Below are 20011 nucleotides of genomic sequence, written 5' to 3'. Positions count from 1 at the left end.
GATTTTTCAGTGAAATTTGAAATTTATTATCATTATTAATGTCTTGATTGCTTTCCTCTGAATTAAAGGTGGTGGAGGTTGATGAGGATAGACCCTGGACAACTACAAGGATTGATTGGCATCCTGGCAATCCTTTTTTTCTCTTTTCCCTCCTCCTCTTTAGAATATCTTTTGATTAAAGGTTTACAATAAATGTGCATTTGAGCATGGTTCATTCCTCAATTGACACACCTCCTTCCTCTGATTAGATATTTCCGTGTCTTCGGGAGCAGGGCCATCCTTAAACAAAATTGTAATCATCTTCAACTTCTGACCCCTGATCTATAGATTTATGTATAGCTATACCCTTCTTTAGCTGTTTTCCAGACTTCCCCATAAACTGGCCTTGTGAGTGTATCTTTAAAATTTTCTTCTCTGCTCTAAACTTAAAAGACATAGCTGGGGAAAAACCCAAAACTAAACATTTTCATGGGCCAGAAATGGAAACACTCGGCAGTAAGCTGGGACTGCAGTTTAGGCCTGCTGGGCTCCACGTCCAGAAATAGGCAGAGTTAGGAGTGTGGCTCCCACAGGGCAATGAAAACCAAAGTGGCCCACATGTGGTGGGGCACCAGAGCCAGCATCACTGTGTAAAACCAAAGGCTAGGTGGGCCTGCCCCGACCATGAAAGGAGGTTGGAATAGCTCTCATCACTGCTTGAAGCTGTGGCTTTATAAAGCTGAATCTCTGTAGGGGATGGAAAGAAATGGAACAAGCCAAGCAGCAGGACCGATTTGGATCAGTAACTATATCTACAACAGCCTCATCACTCTGAGCCAGGAGCAGCGCACCTCCAAAGGAAGACCTGGTCCTGGATTTGAGGGGTAGTTCTCCCTGGGGGCTGAGTGGAGGCAAATGCAGAACTTACACACAGGGAGAGGTGAGCACACAGCAAGAAAACATCCCAAGACAAAACAACAACCAAAACCAACCCCACCCAAGAGGAGTTTACTAACCCAAATATAAAATCACCATTGGGAAAACTACCACCAAAAAAGACAGTCAACAAAATCATCAATCAGGTGATGAATTCACTCCTAATGAAATACAAAATAATAGAAAAATATCAAGTGATTTAAAACTTATGTTTTAGATCTTCAAAGGGATAAAGAAGAAAAGGAAGTGATTATTTGGACCTTGGCAACAAAAGTGATATGTCAATTAATAATGTAAAAAAATATTACAAGGGAAATGGAAAAAACCCCAAACCTCTCAAGCCCTTTTTATATACTTAGCATTAATGGACTAATTCATTCGTTCAATCAATAAATTCTAATTCAGGTCTGTAATGTGCCAAACACTATTGTAGGTGTTTGGGATACATCAGTGAACAACACAAATAATCTCACTGCTTATGAGCTTGTATTCTAGTAAAAGGGACAAAATTAATAAAAATAAATCATTAAATCTTATAGCATTTCTAAAAGTGAGAGTGCTGTGGGGGGAAAAAAGAAAAGAAAATACAGGGTAAGAGAAGTGGGGAGGTTTGGAGTGGGCAGGACACAAATCAAAGTGTTATTTAGTTCATTTAAATAAGTTCAAAAGAATGTGTATCTGATAAAATGTTAAGCCCAATTTAAGTTACTATATATATGTTAAAGCAAAACATTTCATTTAAAAATGAATTCCATATTTTCATTCATTATGCAGGCTATGTTTAGTTAGCCTGAATTAGCGTGGTTTTAATCTTTTTTTGCTTTTCAGTTGAGAGAGAGGAAGTTCATTGAAATCGTTTTTGCTTTCAGAAGAATATGTGAATGGCCCACTAATGTACACTTGTGTCTTTCTTAGTTCTGTAGATTCGTAGTGAGGAGGGACTTGTCAGAGGAATCACAGTGCTTGGAGCCGAAGGGAGCAAATCACCACAGGGCAGTATCCTGAGAAATGGGAATAAAAGCTGGAAGTCCCCCTGAGCCAGCAATCTGAGCAGACATGGTAGAGAGCAAAGGTCCATGTGGGAGCCACGGGATGGGCATAAAACATCAAGAGATTTGGAAATGGAGCGTGGAAGCTGGGGGTGGGGGCGGCGGGGGCAGCTGTGGCTGCTATTTGCAAAGGCCTGTGGCCTTGGGTTTTGGTGAGGAAGCAACCTTCAAGGGCTTTGCCCTGGCCTAGACACCTGTTTAATACATTTCCCTCCTGTTTAGAAAATAGTGTATAATAGTCTTTATTATGCGACATGAAAGCAAGAATTTTAAAAAACATCTATAAATGATTGTTTTAATCCGTGGTCAGGAAAAGGTGAATTCTATGAGGAAGGTGGATGATTCAATTCTCTTAAGGCTGCATCTTCTCCTGCTAGATTGCCTTCAGGTAGGTAGGTAATGCTACCTGAAGGGCGAAGACCAGGCCAGTGAAATATACACACATGTCCAGGATACAGCTTGGGGGGCAGATACCTGAATGACAGCTTTGTCCCCGGATTGCTTCTCCATCAGTTTCTATCTTTCCCCAAATTCCCATTTATTTAGATTAGGAATTTCCTTTTTAAAAAATTCATTCACATTAAAATGCAGTTGCATCACATAAGAATTCATCTAGAAGTTAATTTGGCAAAGAACAGGGTCTGCAGAGATAAGGACATTGAGCAGGCAGAGAATGGAGCAGGAGGGTGGAAAAAAGAGACAAAAGTAAGACCACAGAGAGCAGCCCAGAAGATGCACCCTCTTGGGGCGTTATAATGAAACTTTTCTGAACCCCTGGAGGATGTAGGAAATTATCCAAAGGGGGCATATAGGCAAATCTTGCTAATATTAATATTATACTTTGTTTCTGGACTGAACATTTATAGATAATTTTTTAAAAATTTGCCAACAATTTAGAAACGTTATTGTTATTTCTAGGTTTTAAAAATATCTACTGTGGAAATAAAGATAGAGTAGACCTTGGAGATTCAGGGAGGATTACTGTATATAACTTTACAACCTACAAGAGAAGGTGCCAAGGTATTGGTTAGCGTAGCTTTAATTCCAGCTAGTCACAGGATATTCCAGGGCTTGGAAGTATTTCTGGGGCAGATTCTGTATTCCAATAAAGGAAACTTACAGATCAGATGATCACTAGGGGATACAGGTGTTGGGAGGTTGGTAGTGACAGGAGAGTGGAGACGATCGGTTCTCTTCTGGGACTTTAGGCTAAAGTGCCCGGTAACCAGTTTGGTAGGCCTCAGCCTGAGGGAGGACCGTGTGACAGCAAAACAAACGCAGAGTAGACCAGCCAGGAATTGAATGATGGCCATTTCTGGAGGAATGATAGAGGCCTTAGTGTGCTTCCAGATAACACCTTCTTTTTTTTTAAGACAAGGTCTTGCTCTGTTGCCAGGGCTAGACTACAAAGGCATCATCAGAGCTCATTGCAACCTCAAACTCCTGGGCTCAAGCAATCCTCCTGCTTGGGCCTCCTGAGTAGCTGGGACTACAGGTACAGGCCACCACCTCCAGCTAATTTTTCTATTTTTTATAGAGATGAGGTCTAGCTCTTGCTTAGGCTGGTCTTGAACTCCTGACCTCAAGCTATCCTTTGGCCTTGGCCTCCCAAAGTATTAGGATTACAGGCTTTGAGGTGACACTCTGCCAAAAAAAAAAAAAAAAAAAGGATTATGGGCATGAGCCACTGTGCCCAGCCAGATAACCCATTTTTACTTTAAAGTTTGCAAGATGGTGAAATGCTGAGTTAAAAAATTAAGTAAATATCCATAACTACTTTAAAATCATTTAAAAACTTTTAAAGTAAAAGTAACTACCCATTTTTAAAAATTTTTATTTTACTTTTGAGACAGAGTCTCGCTCTGTTGCCCGGGCTAGAGTGCCGTGGTGTCAGCCTTGCTCACGGCAACCTCAAACTCCTGGGCTCAAGCGATCCTCCTGCCTCAGCCTCCCGAGTAGCTGGGACTACAGGCATGCACCACCATGCCCAGCTAATTTTTTCTCTACATATTTTTAGTTGTCCATATAATTTCTTTCTATTTTTAGTAGAGACAGTCTTGCTCTTGCTCAGGCTGGTCTCAAACTCCTGAGCATGATCCACTGGCCTCAGCCTTCCAGAGTGCTAGGATTACAGGTGTGAGCCACTGCCCCCGGCCACTACCCATTTTTTAAGTGCATATTTCCTTAACTTAGTGTACTTATTCTCAGTTACCCGGGTTAATTTGATGGGTTAAGATTGAAGGAGGATATGTTTCTGATGCACACAGAAACCAATACCATGGCATTAACCTTTTGAGAAAAGAAAGGCTTTATTGCAAAACTGGCCAGCAAGGAGACAGGAGGCAAAATCTGTCTCCTCAATTTGGGGTCTGGGGCAAGTTTATGGGCTCAGAGGGCAAGGGAAAGGATTTAGGAATGTCAGCGTGGCAGGGTCTGAGGGCTTTAAATTTGGCCATACAGTAAGGTATGTTGAGGTGGATTTTAGCATCAAATCTTCTGAGTCAACAGACCCCTTGCTGCTAAAAGAGCTCCAGCATTTAGGTTCTGGGCATGTCCTGGTTTTCTTGGTTCTGAGAGGAGGAATCATTTGTTCCAAGTGTTTTTAGAAGTCAAAGCTTTTTCTATTGTGCTTGCCCAGGCTACGTGACTTGCAGTTTTGGGGTCTGTTATACCTACAAGATAATTTGACATCTTATCAACAGAGTAGGCCCAGTTTAGACTGGTCCCACGGTTACAGATATGCAGGTGGAATTGGGATAGATTGTACTGGGCACCCAGAGTGGGCGGCTCATAGATACTTCAGGTTTTTTTTTTTTTTTAATTTGAGACAGAGTCTCACTCTGTTGCCCAGGCTAGAGTGAGTGCCATGGCATCAGCCTAGCTCACAGCAACCTCAAACTCCTGGGCTTAAGCGATCCTACTGCCTCAGCCTCCCAAGTAGCTGGGACTACAGGCATGCGCCACCATGCCCGGCTAATTTTTTCTATATATATTTTTTGGTTGGCCAGACCAGATAATTTCTTTCTATTTTTTTTTTTTTTTTTTTTAGTAGAGATGGGGGGTCTCACTCTTGCTCAGGCTGGTCTTGAACTCCTGACCTCGAGCGATCCACTCGCCTCGGCCTCCTAGAGTGCTAGGATTACAGGCGTGAGCCACTGCGCCCGGCTGATACTTCAGTTTTTATCCTCTTCTCTTTGCCCTTGTTGAGGAGGAAAAGACTTTGCCTCTACCCTGTTAGGTTCAGTATGTGGGGGCCTGCAAATTAAACTGACAAAAAACAGGTTAACAGGAGGAAAAGGTTTATTCATACACATCTAGGAGCTAACAAAAGGAGTAGCTAGCTTAGTAAATGATTAAAGTTAGGGGTTTATATACCTATCCCAGTAGGGGAAAGGGAGAGGAGAGAAAAGGCTTCCATGGGAAGAATAAATAGGTTTCTTTAGGAAAGAAAAATGGGTTTTTAGGAGAACAAGCAGATGATGAAGTTTATAATAATGTTTGTTTATGCAGGAACTCCTGGTCTTCATGCCATGAAACTCCCCCAGTTAGGGGACTTATCGTAGATTTACTCTCAGTTTTTTTCCTGGGAGTAGACTTGCCCTGAAGAGGGAATACATGGCAGCCTCATTTCCTAAAAGTTGCAAGTTGCTGCTTCTAGTCAGATAAGGGAAGCTCTGAGAAGGCTTCTTTCTGCATCTGTTGAATCTCAAATATCTTCAGCTTAAAATGATTTTCATACCAACTCTGGGGTTCCAAGTAGGTCCCCATAGCCCTTTCAAATCTTTGTCTAATCCTTAGTGACATCTACATTCCTCTGTGTCTTAGCATGTTTTAAAATCTCTTTATGTTAGAAAACTTCCAATTTTTATTACACAAAACCCAACTCCAATAGTTATTAAGTATGAGGGAGAATTTATTGATTCACCTACCTGGGAGGTTCAAGAATAGTTGTCACCAAGTTCTCTTTCTTCGTCTATCAGCTTTGCTTTCTTTTATATTGGCTTCTTGGACAAGTTCTCCTCTCATGGTGGGAAGATGGGAGGGAGACCCCTCTCCCAGTTGCTCTACTAAATTTCCAGAGTTAACTTCAATTGGCTTTAATTGGATACCAGACCCACCAATGGGCCACTGTGGTCAGGGGTGTTGTAGTTAGTTAAACCCAAATTATATTCACACCCCTGAACCAGGTTTAGACTCAACTCTTTTGAACCTCATACATTGGAAGCAGGCGAAAGATGGTTCCTGAAAAAGAGTTCACTTACCAGAAGAAGGTAAATGGATTTGAGTAGCCCAAGCCAAAAGATGTTCCTTACAGTGTTTTTTTATGTTTGATGTGTAAATAGTATTCTTAGGACTTACGGTAAAGTTAGTGTTTATAGGATGTTGGAGATGCAATATGATTCAGCGCCGGGATGCGGGAAGATACAGATCCATCCAACTTTTCCAGAGTTAATGGGCAGGTACAAGAGCCCTCCAAAAAAGAAGAACAGTGGATAAGACTCCAGAAGATGAACAAAACTGAACTAATGGAAAGTAAGCTATGGAGATCTAATACATAGCATGGTGACTGTAGTAAATAATATTGCATTCTATACTTGAAATTTGCTAAGAGAGTATATCTTAAATGTTTTCACTACAAAAAAACTATGTGAGTTAATGGATATGTTAATTAACTTGATTGTGGTAATCATTTCACAATGTATCCATATATCAAAACATCACCTATACTGTAAATATATGTAATTTTCATTTGTCAATTATACTTTAATAAAACTGGAAAAAAGGTATGTTCCCTGAATAGCTACGAAAAAAGAAAAAAAAAACATGAATTGAAGGAGATTATATTTGCAGTCATTTGTACCATCTCTTTTGATAATGGTCCTCCTCATTATTTTTGAGTGTAGAAGGGAGAAACAACTGGGCAGGAATTGTGAAAAATATTGTGATATGGGCAGGAGTATAATTATACAGCCTTCATCAAAGTTGAGTCCTGGAGCTGGATATCACGAGATCAATAAAGGTTCCTGTTTCCCTAAGTCAAACCGGGCTCTGACTTCCTCACGTTTTCCTAGCAACCTCGGGGTGTTTATTAAGGAAGGTCTCAGGAGAAGGAACATAATTAACAAGACCTTTCTTTACTGTGTAAACTGGTTCTCATTATGTTTGTGTTCTTTGTCTTGATCTGTCATCACTTTCAGAAGGAGATGGTATTATTCCCCTTAGATTTCTGCACATGGAAGGTGATTGATGAGACAAATCGATTGCTGTAACAGTAGAAAGACCCTTTGTCACACTTCTCTCCCATCCCTGATTGACTATATCTCTGGACATCCTCACCCGTTAGTTTGAGAAATAACTTTAATTAATAAATACAAAATTGGTGCTAGGCACAAAGTCAGATCCAGTGTCAATAGGATGACTCATATTTTACCCCCAGTATTTACTAATGACTTTTTCACCTGACATACAGCAATTGCAGTTTGACTTAAACACAAAGGACCATTCTAAATATTAGTAGATAAATCCATGTTATGCATATTTGACTCCACTTAAGGTCACTATAACTCTTTGTTTATTCGTATTTCTGATTGCCATAATATTTCTAAGCAGATGCTTACTGAGACCTACTATGTACCAGGCATGGGGTTGGGAACTATAGACAAGAAGATGCTTAAGACATGGTATTTGCTCACTGTGATAAATCCCATAAAAAGATTCATGTAAGAAACTCAAATGTCTCCAACAGGTTTCTGGTACCTGGATAAGACAACTTCAACCGTTTGTCCCTATACATGTTTTGATTAATAGCCTTGCTCACCTCACCTCACTTCAGCCTTTCTTCTCACTGTCAATCTACAAAAATGGGAGGCTGTTTCACATATAGTTTATGTCAGCAGCCTATGTCTGCCCTCCGTGTCTTGGTGGCTTCCCTCTTTGTCCTTCATTGATCATTAGTAAGTGTTGCTTGGCTCATCCACATGGGTGGTGACTAATCTCTCTGTTGCTCTGCTTGGGCTGTGTACCCAGGGGCGCTCACCTATTCTCTTTGGTGCTCACTCCTCTCTCTGGCTTGTTACTAACTCCTCCCCCCACCCCCCGCCCCTTTGGCAGGGATGGAGACAGGGATGGGAGGGAGATGGGGGAGAAAAAAGATATCTGCCAGCAGAATTGCTTAGGTTCATACTGACAAGTTTATTTTACTTTTCCCTGATAACCTTGGCATTTCTCCCCATGGTATATAGACACCCAGCTGGATGGATCAGGTGGCTTAAGTTGAGCCTCATTTGAAGTCAGAACAAATGTTTCCACCTATCCAGCACTTGTTCTCAAGTCTGGCCTGCTGTGGCAGACTCTTCCCTAGAGTCTGACTTATGGGGGCCCTCTTCCCAAGTCTGTCGGACATGCCTATATATTTTTGAACTGTGGTTGTACATAGGTTCAAACTCATTCCCATGGAGTCCTTAGGCATTGTGCAAATCAGTGCATTTTGATAATCTTTACTGTTAACAAACAACTCCAAAACTTAGTGGCTTAAAACAATATTCATTTTATTATCTTTCAGTTCTGTGGATTGACTGGACTCAGTGGGGCAGTTCTTCTAGTCTCACTTGGAATCTTTCATGTGGTTGCAGTCAGGTGGTAGCTGGAGTTTGAGTCATCTGGACTTGTCTGGGATCGCTGGGCCCTGTTTATTGGCCAAGGAGACTCAGGGCCTCTTCTGTCCTTATGCGGCACACCATGTGATCTCTGTAGCAGGACTTCTTACGTGGCTGCTTAGGGTTCCCCAAAGAAAGCATTCTGAAATGGAGGAAGCACAAGCTATCAGTCCTTTTAAAGGCTAGGAATGGAAATAGTACAGCATTACTCCTACTGAATTCTACTGGTTAACTCAAGTCACAGGTCGGCCTAGATTCAGTGTGGGAGGATATCATGCAAGGACATGAATACTGAGTCACGGAACCATGGGTAGCCACCTTTGGAGACTGGCTACCACAGTTTGCCCTCTGTTTCCCAATGATTCATGTCTTTTTCACATGGAAAGTACACTCTTCTTTCCAAGGCTTTTAAGGTCTTCTTATGCTATGGCATCAGGTTCAGGCTTTATATCCAGAATCTAGTCATCTAAATCATATCTAGGCAAGCTTAAGTTTCCCTGGGTTCATCTCCTATCAATGTGACGACTAGTGAAGTAAAAAGACAAAGAATCTGACCCCTATCCAACACACACACAGTGCTTAGGAAGTGATTAAAAAAGTTTAAACAGACACCCAATTTAAGAAAAAGAAAACAGGAAGCATATAGCTGTCACTGGTTCATAGCAATCCTAAAACTGTTGGGAACTGTTGCCAATTCTTTGACTAAAATCCAGTCCTACTCCCTAGAGTGGTCCTCCATGGCTCTTGGTTCCATGATCTAGGCTCTTGTCTTCCACCCATGGAGTCATTTTTCCTTTTGTACAAGAAATGGCCTATGTTTACAGCCAAGTAGCTTCCTCAGCTTACTTTCTAACAATATAAGTTTAGAGGCCCAGAGACCTCTTTTCATTTTAAATGATGTCTGTAGTTTTTAGTTCAAGCTGATAGTGTTTCCATGAGCATAGTTTTCTTAAAACTATGTGAGTTTCCTGCAAATCTTACAGGAGTTCACTCCATTAGACAAAAGTCACATGCATAATTCTCTTTGAGATTGACCTTCTCTACCTTGGGCCGAGAAGCAGGGTGCTGTGGTACCTGTCTTAATATTCTTGGAAGCACTATTGTCTGGTTGAGAGAGTCTATGAGATACACCCTTAATGTTCTTAGAAGCCTTTCTGTACAGATAAAAGGGTCTATGAAGGACCTCCTCAACACTTCCTGAGATCTCAACAAACGAGCTACACCACTGATCCAAACTTGACTCTGGGATCATATTTTGCTAAAAGAGTCCTGGATTTGATCTTTGTTCTGAGGCCATCTCTCTTGGAATCTTTTGCTGCCTAGAGAAGCTAGAAAAGAGAAAGTTTTATTTTTGAATATGGAAAGTCCTAAATCCTTTATATTTCCTCCAAATTCTGGTTGAGAATGGGAGTTACTTTTTTAGTTCATCTTGCTGCTCCTGTATGTTAGCACAAGCAGCTAAAAGAATCCAGAAGCCAGTTGGCGTTTGCAATACAGTCATATCCATGGGGAATGGGTTCCAGGACCCCCACAGATACCAGAATCCAAGGACGCTCAAGTCCCTTATAGAAAACGATGTAATATTTGCATATAACCTATGCACATCCTCTCGTATACTTTAAATCATCTCTAGATTACTTATAAAATCTAATACAAATGTAAATGCTATGTTAATTGTTGTTATACTGTATTTTTGACGTTTGTATTTTTTTTATTGGTTTAAAAAAAATATTGTTGATCTGCGGTTGGTTGAATCCACAGATGTAGAACCTGCAGAGGCAGAACTCATGGATATGGAGGACCAACTGTATCCTGACTGGGAAGTTGCCTAGCCAGATCCATCAGTTTGTAACATATCCTTTCTATCATCCATGCTACAGGTGACAGTTTTGCTATTTGGTCTGCACATAAGTCAGGTCATTTTTTCTCCAGCTTCCAATAGCAATTTCTTCAGTGTCCTTCAGGCCTTCATTATTAATCTCCTCAAGAACTCTTCCAGCTTCTGTCTGCCACTGAGTGCCAAAGCCAATGCCATATGTTTTAGATTTTTATTATGGCAACATTCTACTTTTATGAAACAAATTCTATTTTGGTCATTTATTGCTGTGTGACAAACCACTTCAAATAACAACTATTCTATTACTTCTCATTTCTGTGTGGCTGACCAGCACACCCAGGTGGTTTTTCTATTGGTTTAATTGGGGTCTTTCTTGTGGCTGCAGTCAGATGTTGGCTGAGGTGGGAGTTATCTGGTGGCTGTGAGTCCTGCTGGGCCTCTCTCCTTCTCCATGTGGTCTCAGGCCTCTCTTTCTGCATATGGCCTCTCTGTATAGTCTTTCTAGGCAGCTATCTGTACTTCTTACACTGTGGCTCTGCACTCTCTAAATGGAATGTTTCAAGAGGGAGGAAGAAGCAGCTGTCTTTTTAAAGGCTGACATTGGTACTATGCCACTTTGGCCACATTTTATTGGAAATCTTGAATCAGTGCAGAAGAGGACCATACAAAGGCATGGATACCATGAGGCATGCAATTTGGGAGCCATCTCTGGAGACTAGCTACCATACTGGGCATGTGGCTAGATATATGCGATTTGAAGACAGCAGGAATGGGGTCGTATTCCTTAATCATGGGCATGATTGTACTAGAGGTTCTGCTCTCATTTAGCTAGGAACCTCCCCACATACATTTAAGTATGTTTATGTATGTGCATGTGTGTAGATATTTGAAAATTTGGAAATGCGTGTAGTCATTGCCTTATGACAGATAATTCTGAGAACACTTACACTTTGTTATGTGAAGTAATATGGGGAGAAAATGGGAAGTACAAGAAACATTAGCCTGGGAACCAAGGGATTCCTCATCTAAACCAAGCATTGCTACAGTATAGTAGTATAATAAGATCTTGGACAAGTTCCACTTTCTCTGGCTTTTAGTTTCTCATTTGTAAGAATCCTTTCCTGTTTAAAGTTCTAGGACACTAATCACATGGTTTACTTTTACTCATCTTTCAAGACTGAGCTGTAATGTTAACTCCTTTGTGATGTCTTCCTCCAAATCTAATCATAAGCTATATAGAATTATATAAAGTTCTCAAAGTGACGGCCATCAAGTTATGCAAAAAGTTTTAAATGTTTAACCACATTTATAGAACAAGTGATTTGATAAATCAAATAATAATTTGAATTATTTAGCTATGGGCCAAACACATAAAATTTGTCATTTTTTTCTTTTTTTTTTAAAGTTCTTTTTTTAAAAATTTTTTTATTTTTAGTAGAGACAGGGGTCTCGCTCTTTTTTTTTTTTTTGAGACAGAGTCTTACTCTGTTGCCCCGGTTAGAGTGCCATGGTGTCAGCCTAGCTCACAGCAACTTTAAACTTCTGGGCTCAAGCAATCCTCCTGCCTCAGCCTCCCGAGTAGCTGGGACTACAGGCATGCGCCACCATGCCCGGCTAATTTTTTCTGTATATATTTTTAGTTATCCATATAATTTCTTTCTATTTTTAGCAGAGACAGGGTCTTGCTCTTGCTCAGGCTGGTCTTGAACTCCTGACCTCAAGTGATCCTCCCACCTCAGCCTCCCAGAGTGCTAGGATTACAAGCGTGAGCCATGACACCCGGCCAAATTTGTCATTTTTTTAGTCTTTGTTTTTATCACGGATATAACATAGGTGAAATTCTCTATGTAGATGCCTATTTCAACACTTGCCTAAATGTATGTAATCATGCTTGCTTTAGTCAGGGTAGGATAACTGCTAAAATAACAACCCAAACTTCAGTAGCTTAACATAATAAGTTTAGTTTTTGCTCATGTAATAGTTCAACATGGGTGTTCATGGACAAGCAGTTTCTGGGCAGTTGTTCTCCATCAGTCCTTTTCTATCTTATTTCCTTAATTATTATTATTTTTTTTTGAGATAGGGTGTTGCTCTGTCACTGGGGCTAGAGTGCAGTGGTGTCATCATAGCTTACTCCAACCTCAAACTGCTGGGCTCAAGCGATCCTCTTGCCTCATCCTCCCCAGTAGCTGGGACTGCAGGTGTGTGCCGCCATGCCCAGCTAATTCTATTTTTTGTAGAGATGGATTACAGATGTGAGCCACTGCTTTCCATTCCATTGGAGCCACTGTTTTTCCATTCCATTCCATTCCTCATAGATGAGGTAAGAAAGACATGGAGGTTTTTGTGTCCAGGTCTTGAAGAGATGCTCATCTCTTTTGCCTGCATTCCATTGGCCAGAACTCAGTCACATGACCACTCCTAACTTCAGGGGAGGCTGGGAAATATGGGTTAGCTGTGGGCCCAGAAAAGAGAGATTAGATATTGCCAAGCAACTAGCACCCTCTGCCACAATGTTCTTTCTTCTATTCATTATCTTTTACTCCACAGGCCTTTGACATTGATTTATCTGTATGTACATTCTATTTTTCATTTTAATATTAGAATGTGTGAGTAGAAAGAATAGAGAGAAGTGTTCAGACAGATTTCAAAAGATCTCCCAGGGTATCAATGAACCCTTGTGTTTATGGTAAAATGGTTCCGGGTTATGGCCTCAGGGTGGGATGACAGGAAGGCGGCTTCTTGGTAAATACTTTCCTGGGTATATTGAATGCCCCATTAGGAAAAAAAAAAAAGCCTTAATTAAAATGGATAATTCATTACCAGCTAAAATGCTGTTTGATATTAATTTCTTCTTTTCACTCCCGGCACATTAAAATACAAAGTGATTGGCAGATTATATTCTGAAAAACAGAAGAAATAAATTTCACCATTTGAATTATTTTGCATTTTTATAGCCCCCTCAGGTCCTGTTTTCAGCCCCAAGTAGTCAGAGTTGCTATAAACATGGAGCTGTTTACTTTTCAGGCCACTAGAGATAGTGCCAGATAGAAATACAGCTTCTCCATGCTCACACTGTCAGATTTATGAAGTGGAAGAAAGATATTCCAGTAATAGGAGGAAATGTCAACCAACCCTATTGCTAGTTAACGTCAACACAAATCAGCAGAAAGATAGTCTCCTTGATTATATGTTAAGAGCTGTGTCCTTTTTTGGTAAACTTTCCACATCTGTCACTGCTTGATAAATGAATCTTAGTAAAACATGTTGAAGATGAAAAAGACAATAGGGAGACATCATATTTTTATTGTCTTTATGTCTGTTAAATAGTATCTTATTTCTAGAAATGCTTTAAATTTAAAAACTGACTTAGCTGTAAATTATTAGAATGGAGAGAAAAGTCACTAGTGTAGAAAATGTCAAAGTTTAACTGCTGTTCTCAAGTCTAACAGGGACCACGGGCTAGATTATGATAATGAAGTTCAATGGAGTCTTTTTCAAGCTACAATGAGACCGTGTTAGTCTCACTGATGTTTTTGCCAAAGATTTCTTGCTCACATGATAATTAGATACTCCTCTGGTTTAGCCTTACTTAATCTTCTACTTTGAAAGTTCTACTAACATTAGCCTTAGGGTTGAATTTTAAATTAAAAAATGAATTTTATTGTTGTTATCACCATAAAATTAATACCTTTTTATTGTGTGAAATTGAAAAATGCAGAAAAATAGAACGAAGAATGAGAATGGCTTGATCTTGTTACCGAGAGATAACCACATTGACAGATGAGAACCAATCTTAAATTATTGTTGTGCAGTTTTCTTTTCCAAATATGGATATATACATACTACAAAAGTTAAATGTTGTAATCATGCTAATACATATACAACTATACATCTTAGTTTTGCTTACTATTGTCAACAAAGAAAGCCAAATTCTGTAAAGTAGGTTTTTTTTTTTTTTTTGAGACAGAGTCTTGCTCTGTTGCCCGGGCTAGAGTACCGTGGCATCAGCCTAGCTCACAGCAACCTCAAACTCCTGGGCTCAAGCAATCCTTCTGCCTCAGCCTCCCGAATAGCTGGGACTACAGGCATGTGCCACCATGCCCAACTAATTTTTTCTATATATATTTTTAGTTGTCCAGATCATTTCTTTCTATTTTTAGTAGAGACGGGGTCTCGCTGTTGCTCAGGCTGGTCTTGAACTCCTGAGCTCAAGGGATCCTCCCGCCTTGGGTTCCCAGAGTGCTAGGATTACAGGAGTGAGCCACCGTGCCTGGCCTCTGTAAAGTAATTTTAAAGAGATTTACTTTGAGCCAAAATTGAGGACCATGACCCGGAGCCACGCCCAAGAACCCTTGAGCCAGTGGACTCGTGGCTGGGTACAGTTTGGTTTTATACATTTCAGGGAGACAGGGGTTACAGGTAAAGTCATAAATCAATACGTAGGAGGCATACATTGGTTTGGCCCAAAAAGGTGGGCCATCTAGAAGGGGTGGAGCTTACAGGTTATAGGTGAGTTTAAAGATTCTTTGGCTTGTAATTGGTTAAAGACATGAAGGTTTGTCTAAAGGCTTGGAATGTTTTAACATAGGACCTGTTTATCAGAGATAAGCCACAGGACATATATTTGTTGTGTAAATTGAGGACCTGTACGTTTGTCTTGCATACCCTTAGGCCTGTTAATGGGTTACAACGGGGATGTCCGCAAGAATGGAGGGGGCATGATAAGGCATGTCTGACCTCCTTCCTCCTGGCAGGCAATTTAGTTTTAGGATATTCCTTTGGCCACGAGGGGGTCCATTTGGTCAGCTGGTGGGGGGGGGTGAGCCTTAAAATTTTATTTTAGTTCACACTATCCTAAGCATTTTCCATCTAATTACATATTCCATAAACATGATTTTACTATAATATTTTATGATTATAAAAATAAGGAGTATTACTGTAAATAATTTAGAGAATACAGAGGGTAAAGAGAAGAAAACATTAATTGCCAATAATCCCATCACTCAGTGGTTATTTGATCATTTTTTGAAGATTGATATGTGTATATTTAAAACGGTTGAAATGATAATTCATATACCATTTTGCATGGTTTCTATAACCTAATACTGCAATAAGAAGCATTTTCCTATGTCATAAAAACTCTTCATTAATGAAGCTTAAAAAGCTTTATAAAATTCTATCACATGATAATTTACTTAAGCAATGCCCTGTTCTTGTGCAAAATAATGCTATAACAGAAATATCTGGATGTAAATTTTTGTTTGCATTTTTGAAATTTTCCTTAGGAAGGATTCTTAAAAGTCCAAGGTATCAAAATGTTAAGGTATATGGTTCACATTTCCAGAATAGTGGCACCTGTTTGTGTTTCTACCAGCAATGAGTGTGTGCCTGTCTTACACTGTTGTCTACATTTTATTATTTTCTAAAATCCAAGCAAATGATAGATGAGAACCAATATCAAGTTTCTCTGATCCAGCTGATTCTGAATAGACAGTCCGGCATTCTGAGGACACCAGCTATTTGAATCTTGCACCCTCCATTCCCTGGGATCAGAAGGAGCCTGTGAGTTCAATGTCTATCTTTCAATAAACATTTTTGAGTGCTGCAGCCCTGTGCTAGATTCTAGGGAAATAAACATAAAATTAGCGATGGTCCCTGAGCTTAAGGCAGAGTTTTTCAACTGATATGCATAGGCACCTTGTTGTGCTAAGATATTGAGCTTCTTGGCCTTTGGGGCACCTACGTGGGAACTGAAGTGACCAGAACCACTAGGATGGTTACTTCTGGCAGGCGGTGGACTTCCTTGTTTACCCCAGAGTGCCATACAAATATCATCATTCCCTATGTGGGCCCTGATGAGGCAAATGTTGGAAAACATTGCCTCCCTGTCATCTTGGTGTTCTAGATCTTTGTCTTCCTCAGAACTACACATTTGTGGGCAAGAACAAATACTTTGTGAGTCGACTAGTCTTTCTTCATTGCCTCCCAACATACACACACCCCATGCTGCTGATGGTGTGGGGCACACTCACATTCTCTATGATCTACAATATAACGAACTTGGCAAAACTCAATATTCCTTACCTTGGGCTTAACTAAACTCTTTGCCAGACTACAGGACTCCCTTGGGCAAGGTTAAAGGCATTATCTTTTATCTTTTTTTTTTGTTTGTTTTTCGTGGTGAGTTTATCTAGAGCCCTCTGTCTGCTTAGAAACCCATCCCTCCCACCTCCTTCCCTCCAGGGGCATCTGAAATTCCTTAGGGGGGGATTCTAGGAAGTCCCCTGCCAGGTCCCCTAGGGCCCTTGCAACCTTACAATTCACCTCTGCATTTGCTTCTTTTGTCTAGGTTAATGCCCCCACCAGCTCATAAAAAGCTTTTATTATATCTCACTACCAATTTTATATAAATATATAAAAAGTGAGCAGTCCCCACCCTCCCTTGCCCTCAGGGCAAGGCCTTGGAATTGAAGCAACTTCTTCCCTTCTATTCATAAGCATAGGGTGGGTCTGATTGCCCAGAGAGGGCTCTGCCTTCCTTCCCCAAAGATCACACAGCAAAGAAGTGGGGGGGGGGGGGGGGAGAGGAGGGGACCTAGATGGGCAGGCAACCCCACACCGGTTCCTTGGAGTCTTGGGGGTCCCGGGCCTCAGCTGCATGGGAGAACTGCTCCTCGCTGCTGGGCCGGTAGGTGCCCTCCGTCTGCCGCTTCTCACGAAGTTTCCGCACCAAGAGCGCCAGCCCCACAGCCAGGCGCAGGGCACCCAGGATGGAGAAGACCACAATGATGGCGGTGATGGCTTCCTGAGACAGGGCCCCATCGGAGCTGGAGCCAGAAGGCGAAATTAGTGGTGTTTCCATTGGCGGGAGGGGCCAGCGTTTGCCACCGGGCTCGGCCGCAGCGGGCAGGGAGCAAAGGTAGGCCCAGCGCCAGGAGCAGCCCCAGGCCGGGGTTCGCCATGGGCTGGGTTGAGGGGCTGGCGGCGCCGGGGATGGGGCTCCTCGCGCGCGCCTCTCCTACCGCATCCTGCGCCCGGCCTGCCTACGACCGCGCACCTGGCCCAGGCGTCTTAGACCTCGCTCAAGTTCCTGGTCCCGATCCCTCTCTCGAACCTCGGTCGGTCCGTCGGTCGCTTGATCCGACACCACCGGCTCCCGGCATTACCTTTTAGTTGTAATGATTTGTGGTATTTCAGAATCTCCTGAGTTGGGAAGGAACATAATGATTTGCATTTTTCAGAAGGCACAATAAATAGCTCCTCAGTTCTCTAACCAGGTTCTGTACAAATTGAAAGGCAAATGGAGGCCAAAACATCACTCTTCCTGGTGGAGGACTTCTGTTCTCAGTGGGTACCTCAATCCCAGGAGAAAGGAAATTCCAGGTAGGAGAAAAGAAAGCTGATGTGAGCACGGCCAGTTTATTTTCAAATTTACTCATCCAATAAATAACTTCTATACCCTAGAGGTGAAAAGAGTAAAGGGACAGAGGAGTGGAATGCAATAGACTTCCATCCACTTTGGAAAGAAACATCAGGAATGGAAGAATCATTTCCTGCTAACAATATGTTAGAGCAGAAGGTACAAAGTGGGAGAATTAAATAGGTAACCATGGGTCAGACCACAGACACACTTGAAATGAAAGGTGATAGGGAGTCACTGTAGGTACTTGAGACAGAGCAAGATGAAAACAATTTAGAGAAAAGCATAGCACAGTGATTAATAAAAAAGAGTTTGGAGAGCAAAAAGAGACTGAATGGATTAGAAAAGGTAAGAGATAATAAAGCCTTAGCCATTGTTTTGGGGAGATATTTCAAGAACAAAAAAGGAAATATAAGGACAGAGTTATTCTGTGTTGATCCATATGACAGAGCTATGTAATCTGCAGTAGAAGTTATGCCGATACAGGCTTTGGTTCAGTGTAAGGAAGAGCTCAGGATAGGAGCTGCTGAAATGTGAATTGGACCATTAAACAGGTTCTTCATTGAGAAGTCACTATTGTGAGCCAGGTCTGGTTCACTTTCATGTTTTCTTTGGCTTAAGGCACTTTAAAAATATTAGAAAGTACAGATAACATTTAAAAATTTTAAAGCCATGAAAAAATCTGGATTTCTAGTTTCTCTCGAAAAATTAGAAAATCTAGTAGTGCTGGGCCCATTTGCCTGAAGACAACAATTGGGTGGAGCTGTGTAGGGGCTGCCCCTGTAGATATGGCATATGTTTTCTTGTTTGCCACAGTTCCCACCATTCTTTATTGTCTGGTACCTTCACTTTTTTCATTACCTGCCTAGTCCCTGTAGGCATTTGACTTTTCAACTCTTGTTTTATGAGGAATCCCTCCACTGAGAGGGGGGATGAATTCAGTAACTTTGGACTCACAGCATCTCTGATTCCATGACCTTTGGCCATTATATCTAACTTTTTATCTCATCTTAAATATGAGCAGGTTCTTTTTGTGATGTGATAGTTTTATTACATACATTCTGATTGTTCTAGTAATATTTCTTCTTGCTTTGGAACAACCATATGAGGTTTTTATCTGGCAAGACACACAAAAATGGCTAACAGAATCTGCAGACAGGCCTGATCCCAGGCCAAATGAGGATGGGGCCAAGTTGGTTGGAGGCCTTGCTTCTCCCAGTCAGCACTCCCTCACGGGAATAGAGGTTCCCTTGAGTACTGGCTTAGGGAGCCTTGTTCCAGCTTTCCCTCCATAGTCACTACTTACATGACTTCACAGCACCCTGCATAGCTCCTGGTTGGCCTATCGAACTGCCTGATTCTTGAGTAGTGATCCCAAAGCCCAGGGAAATCTGATCTACAAGGGAGTAGGTAAGTCATGTGATTCTAGAGAAGCTAGGGAGAGATGCAAAGGATGGTGAGGGGACAAGAGCAAGGGGGCACCAGATGGTCAAGGGGAGTGGTAAGGAAGGGGAGGGATAGAACAAAGTGTGGTTGCATTGCAGAGTGGGTGCAGCATAAACGTGGGGATTCTGATCGCTGCTTTAACCTTTATATATAGTTTGGTGCTGGACTGGAAGTGGGTTACTTTGGTGCTTGCCTCACCTTGCTGACGGAGCATGGCTTGTATGTATCTCATTTCTCTATAGTAATTGACAGAGAACCAGTAAGTAGACAAACTCTTGCTATTATGTTAAAGGGAAAAGGGTCCCTAGGCGTTCCTTTGTCCCATAAGGAATATGTGTTAATAATAATACAACCACTACAATCTAACTTAGATATATAGAGCGCATTATTTCATTGGATGAATGTTGGGCTTACAAATGTTGCTTTATTTTTGGGATATGTCCCAGAATATTAAACGGGATATGTGTCCTTGGGTATCTATCACCAGACTATATAGCCCATGATCTATGTGTCCCAAGGCTCATGTGACAGTAAAGTATGGTTTCCTTCTATGACATAAATATCATTAAATATTAGAGACATATGCCAAACATATTTCCATTTAATAATTTATATCAACCTGCAAACACACATTTAACTAAATGTAAATTCCAAAATATAATAATTGACAATTTTCGCAGTATGT

The 20011-nt window shown here is 41.2% G+C and overlaps 1 protein-coding gene and 1 pseudogene across 1 annotated transcript in view; one reads left to right on the top strand and one right to left on the bottom strand.

The window, feature by feature from the left end:
• The window catches only part of ZDBF2 (zinc finger DBF-type containing 2), a 102908-nt gene extending 87712 nt beyond the window's left edge, over positions 1 to 15196 (top strand). The window contains exon 5 of the mRNA XM_069474200.1: positions 15132 to 15196. Coding sequence (XP_069330301.1) covers positions 15132 to 15196 — 65 coding nt within the window. The remainder of the gene's footprint in view (positions 1 to 15131) is intronic.
• A 1859-nt stretch (positions 15197 to 17055) lies between these two features.
• LOC138383244 (protein crumbs homolog 3-like) lies at positions 17056 to 17422 on the bottom strand (annotated as a pseudogene).
• Positions 17423 to 20011: the final 2589 nt, after the last annotated feature.

Source organism: Eulemur rufifrons, chromosome 1, assembly GCF_041146395.1.
Source record: "Eulemur rufifrons isolate Redbay chromosome 1, OSU_ERuf_1, whole genome shotgun sequence".
Classification (NCBI taxonomy): Eukaryota; Metazoa; Chordata; class Mammalia; order Primates; family Lemuridae; genus Eulemur; species Eulemur rufifrons.
The sequence above is the reverse complement of the archived record's forward strand: the minus strand, read 5'-3'. Positions and strand labels throughout refer to the sequence as shown.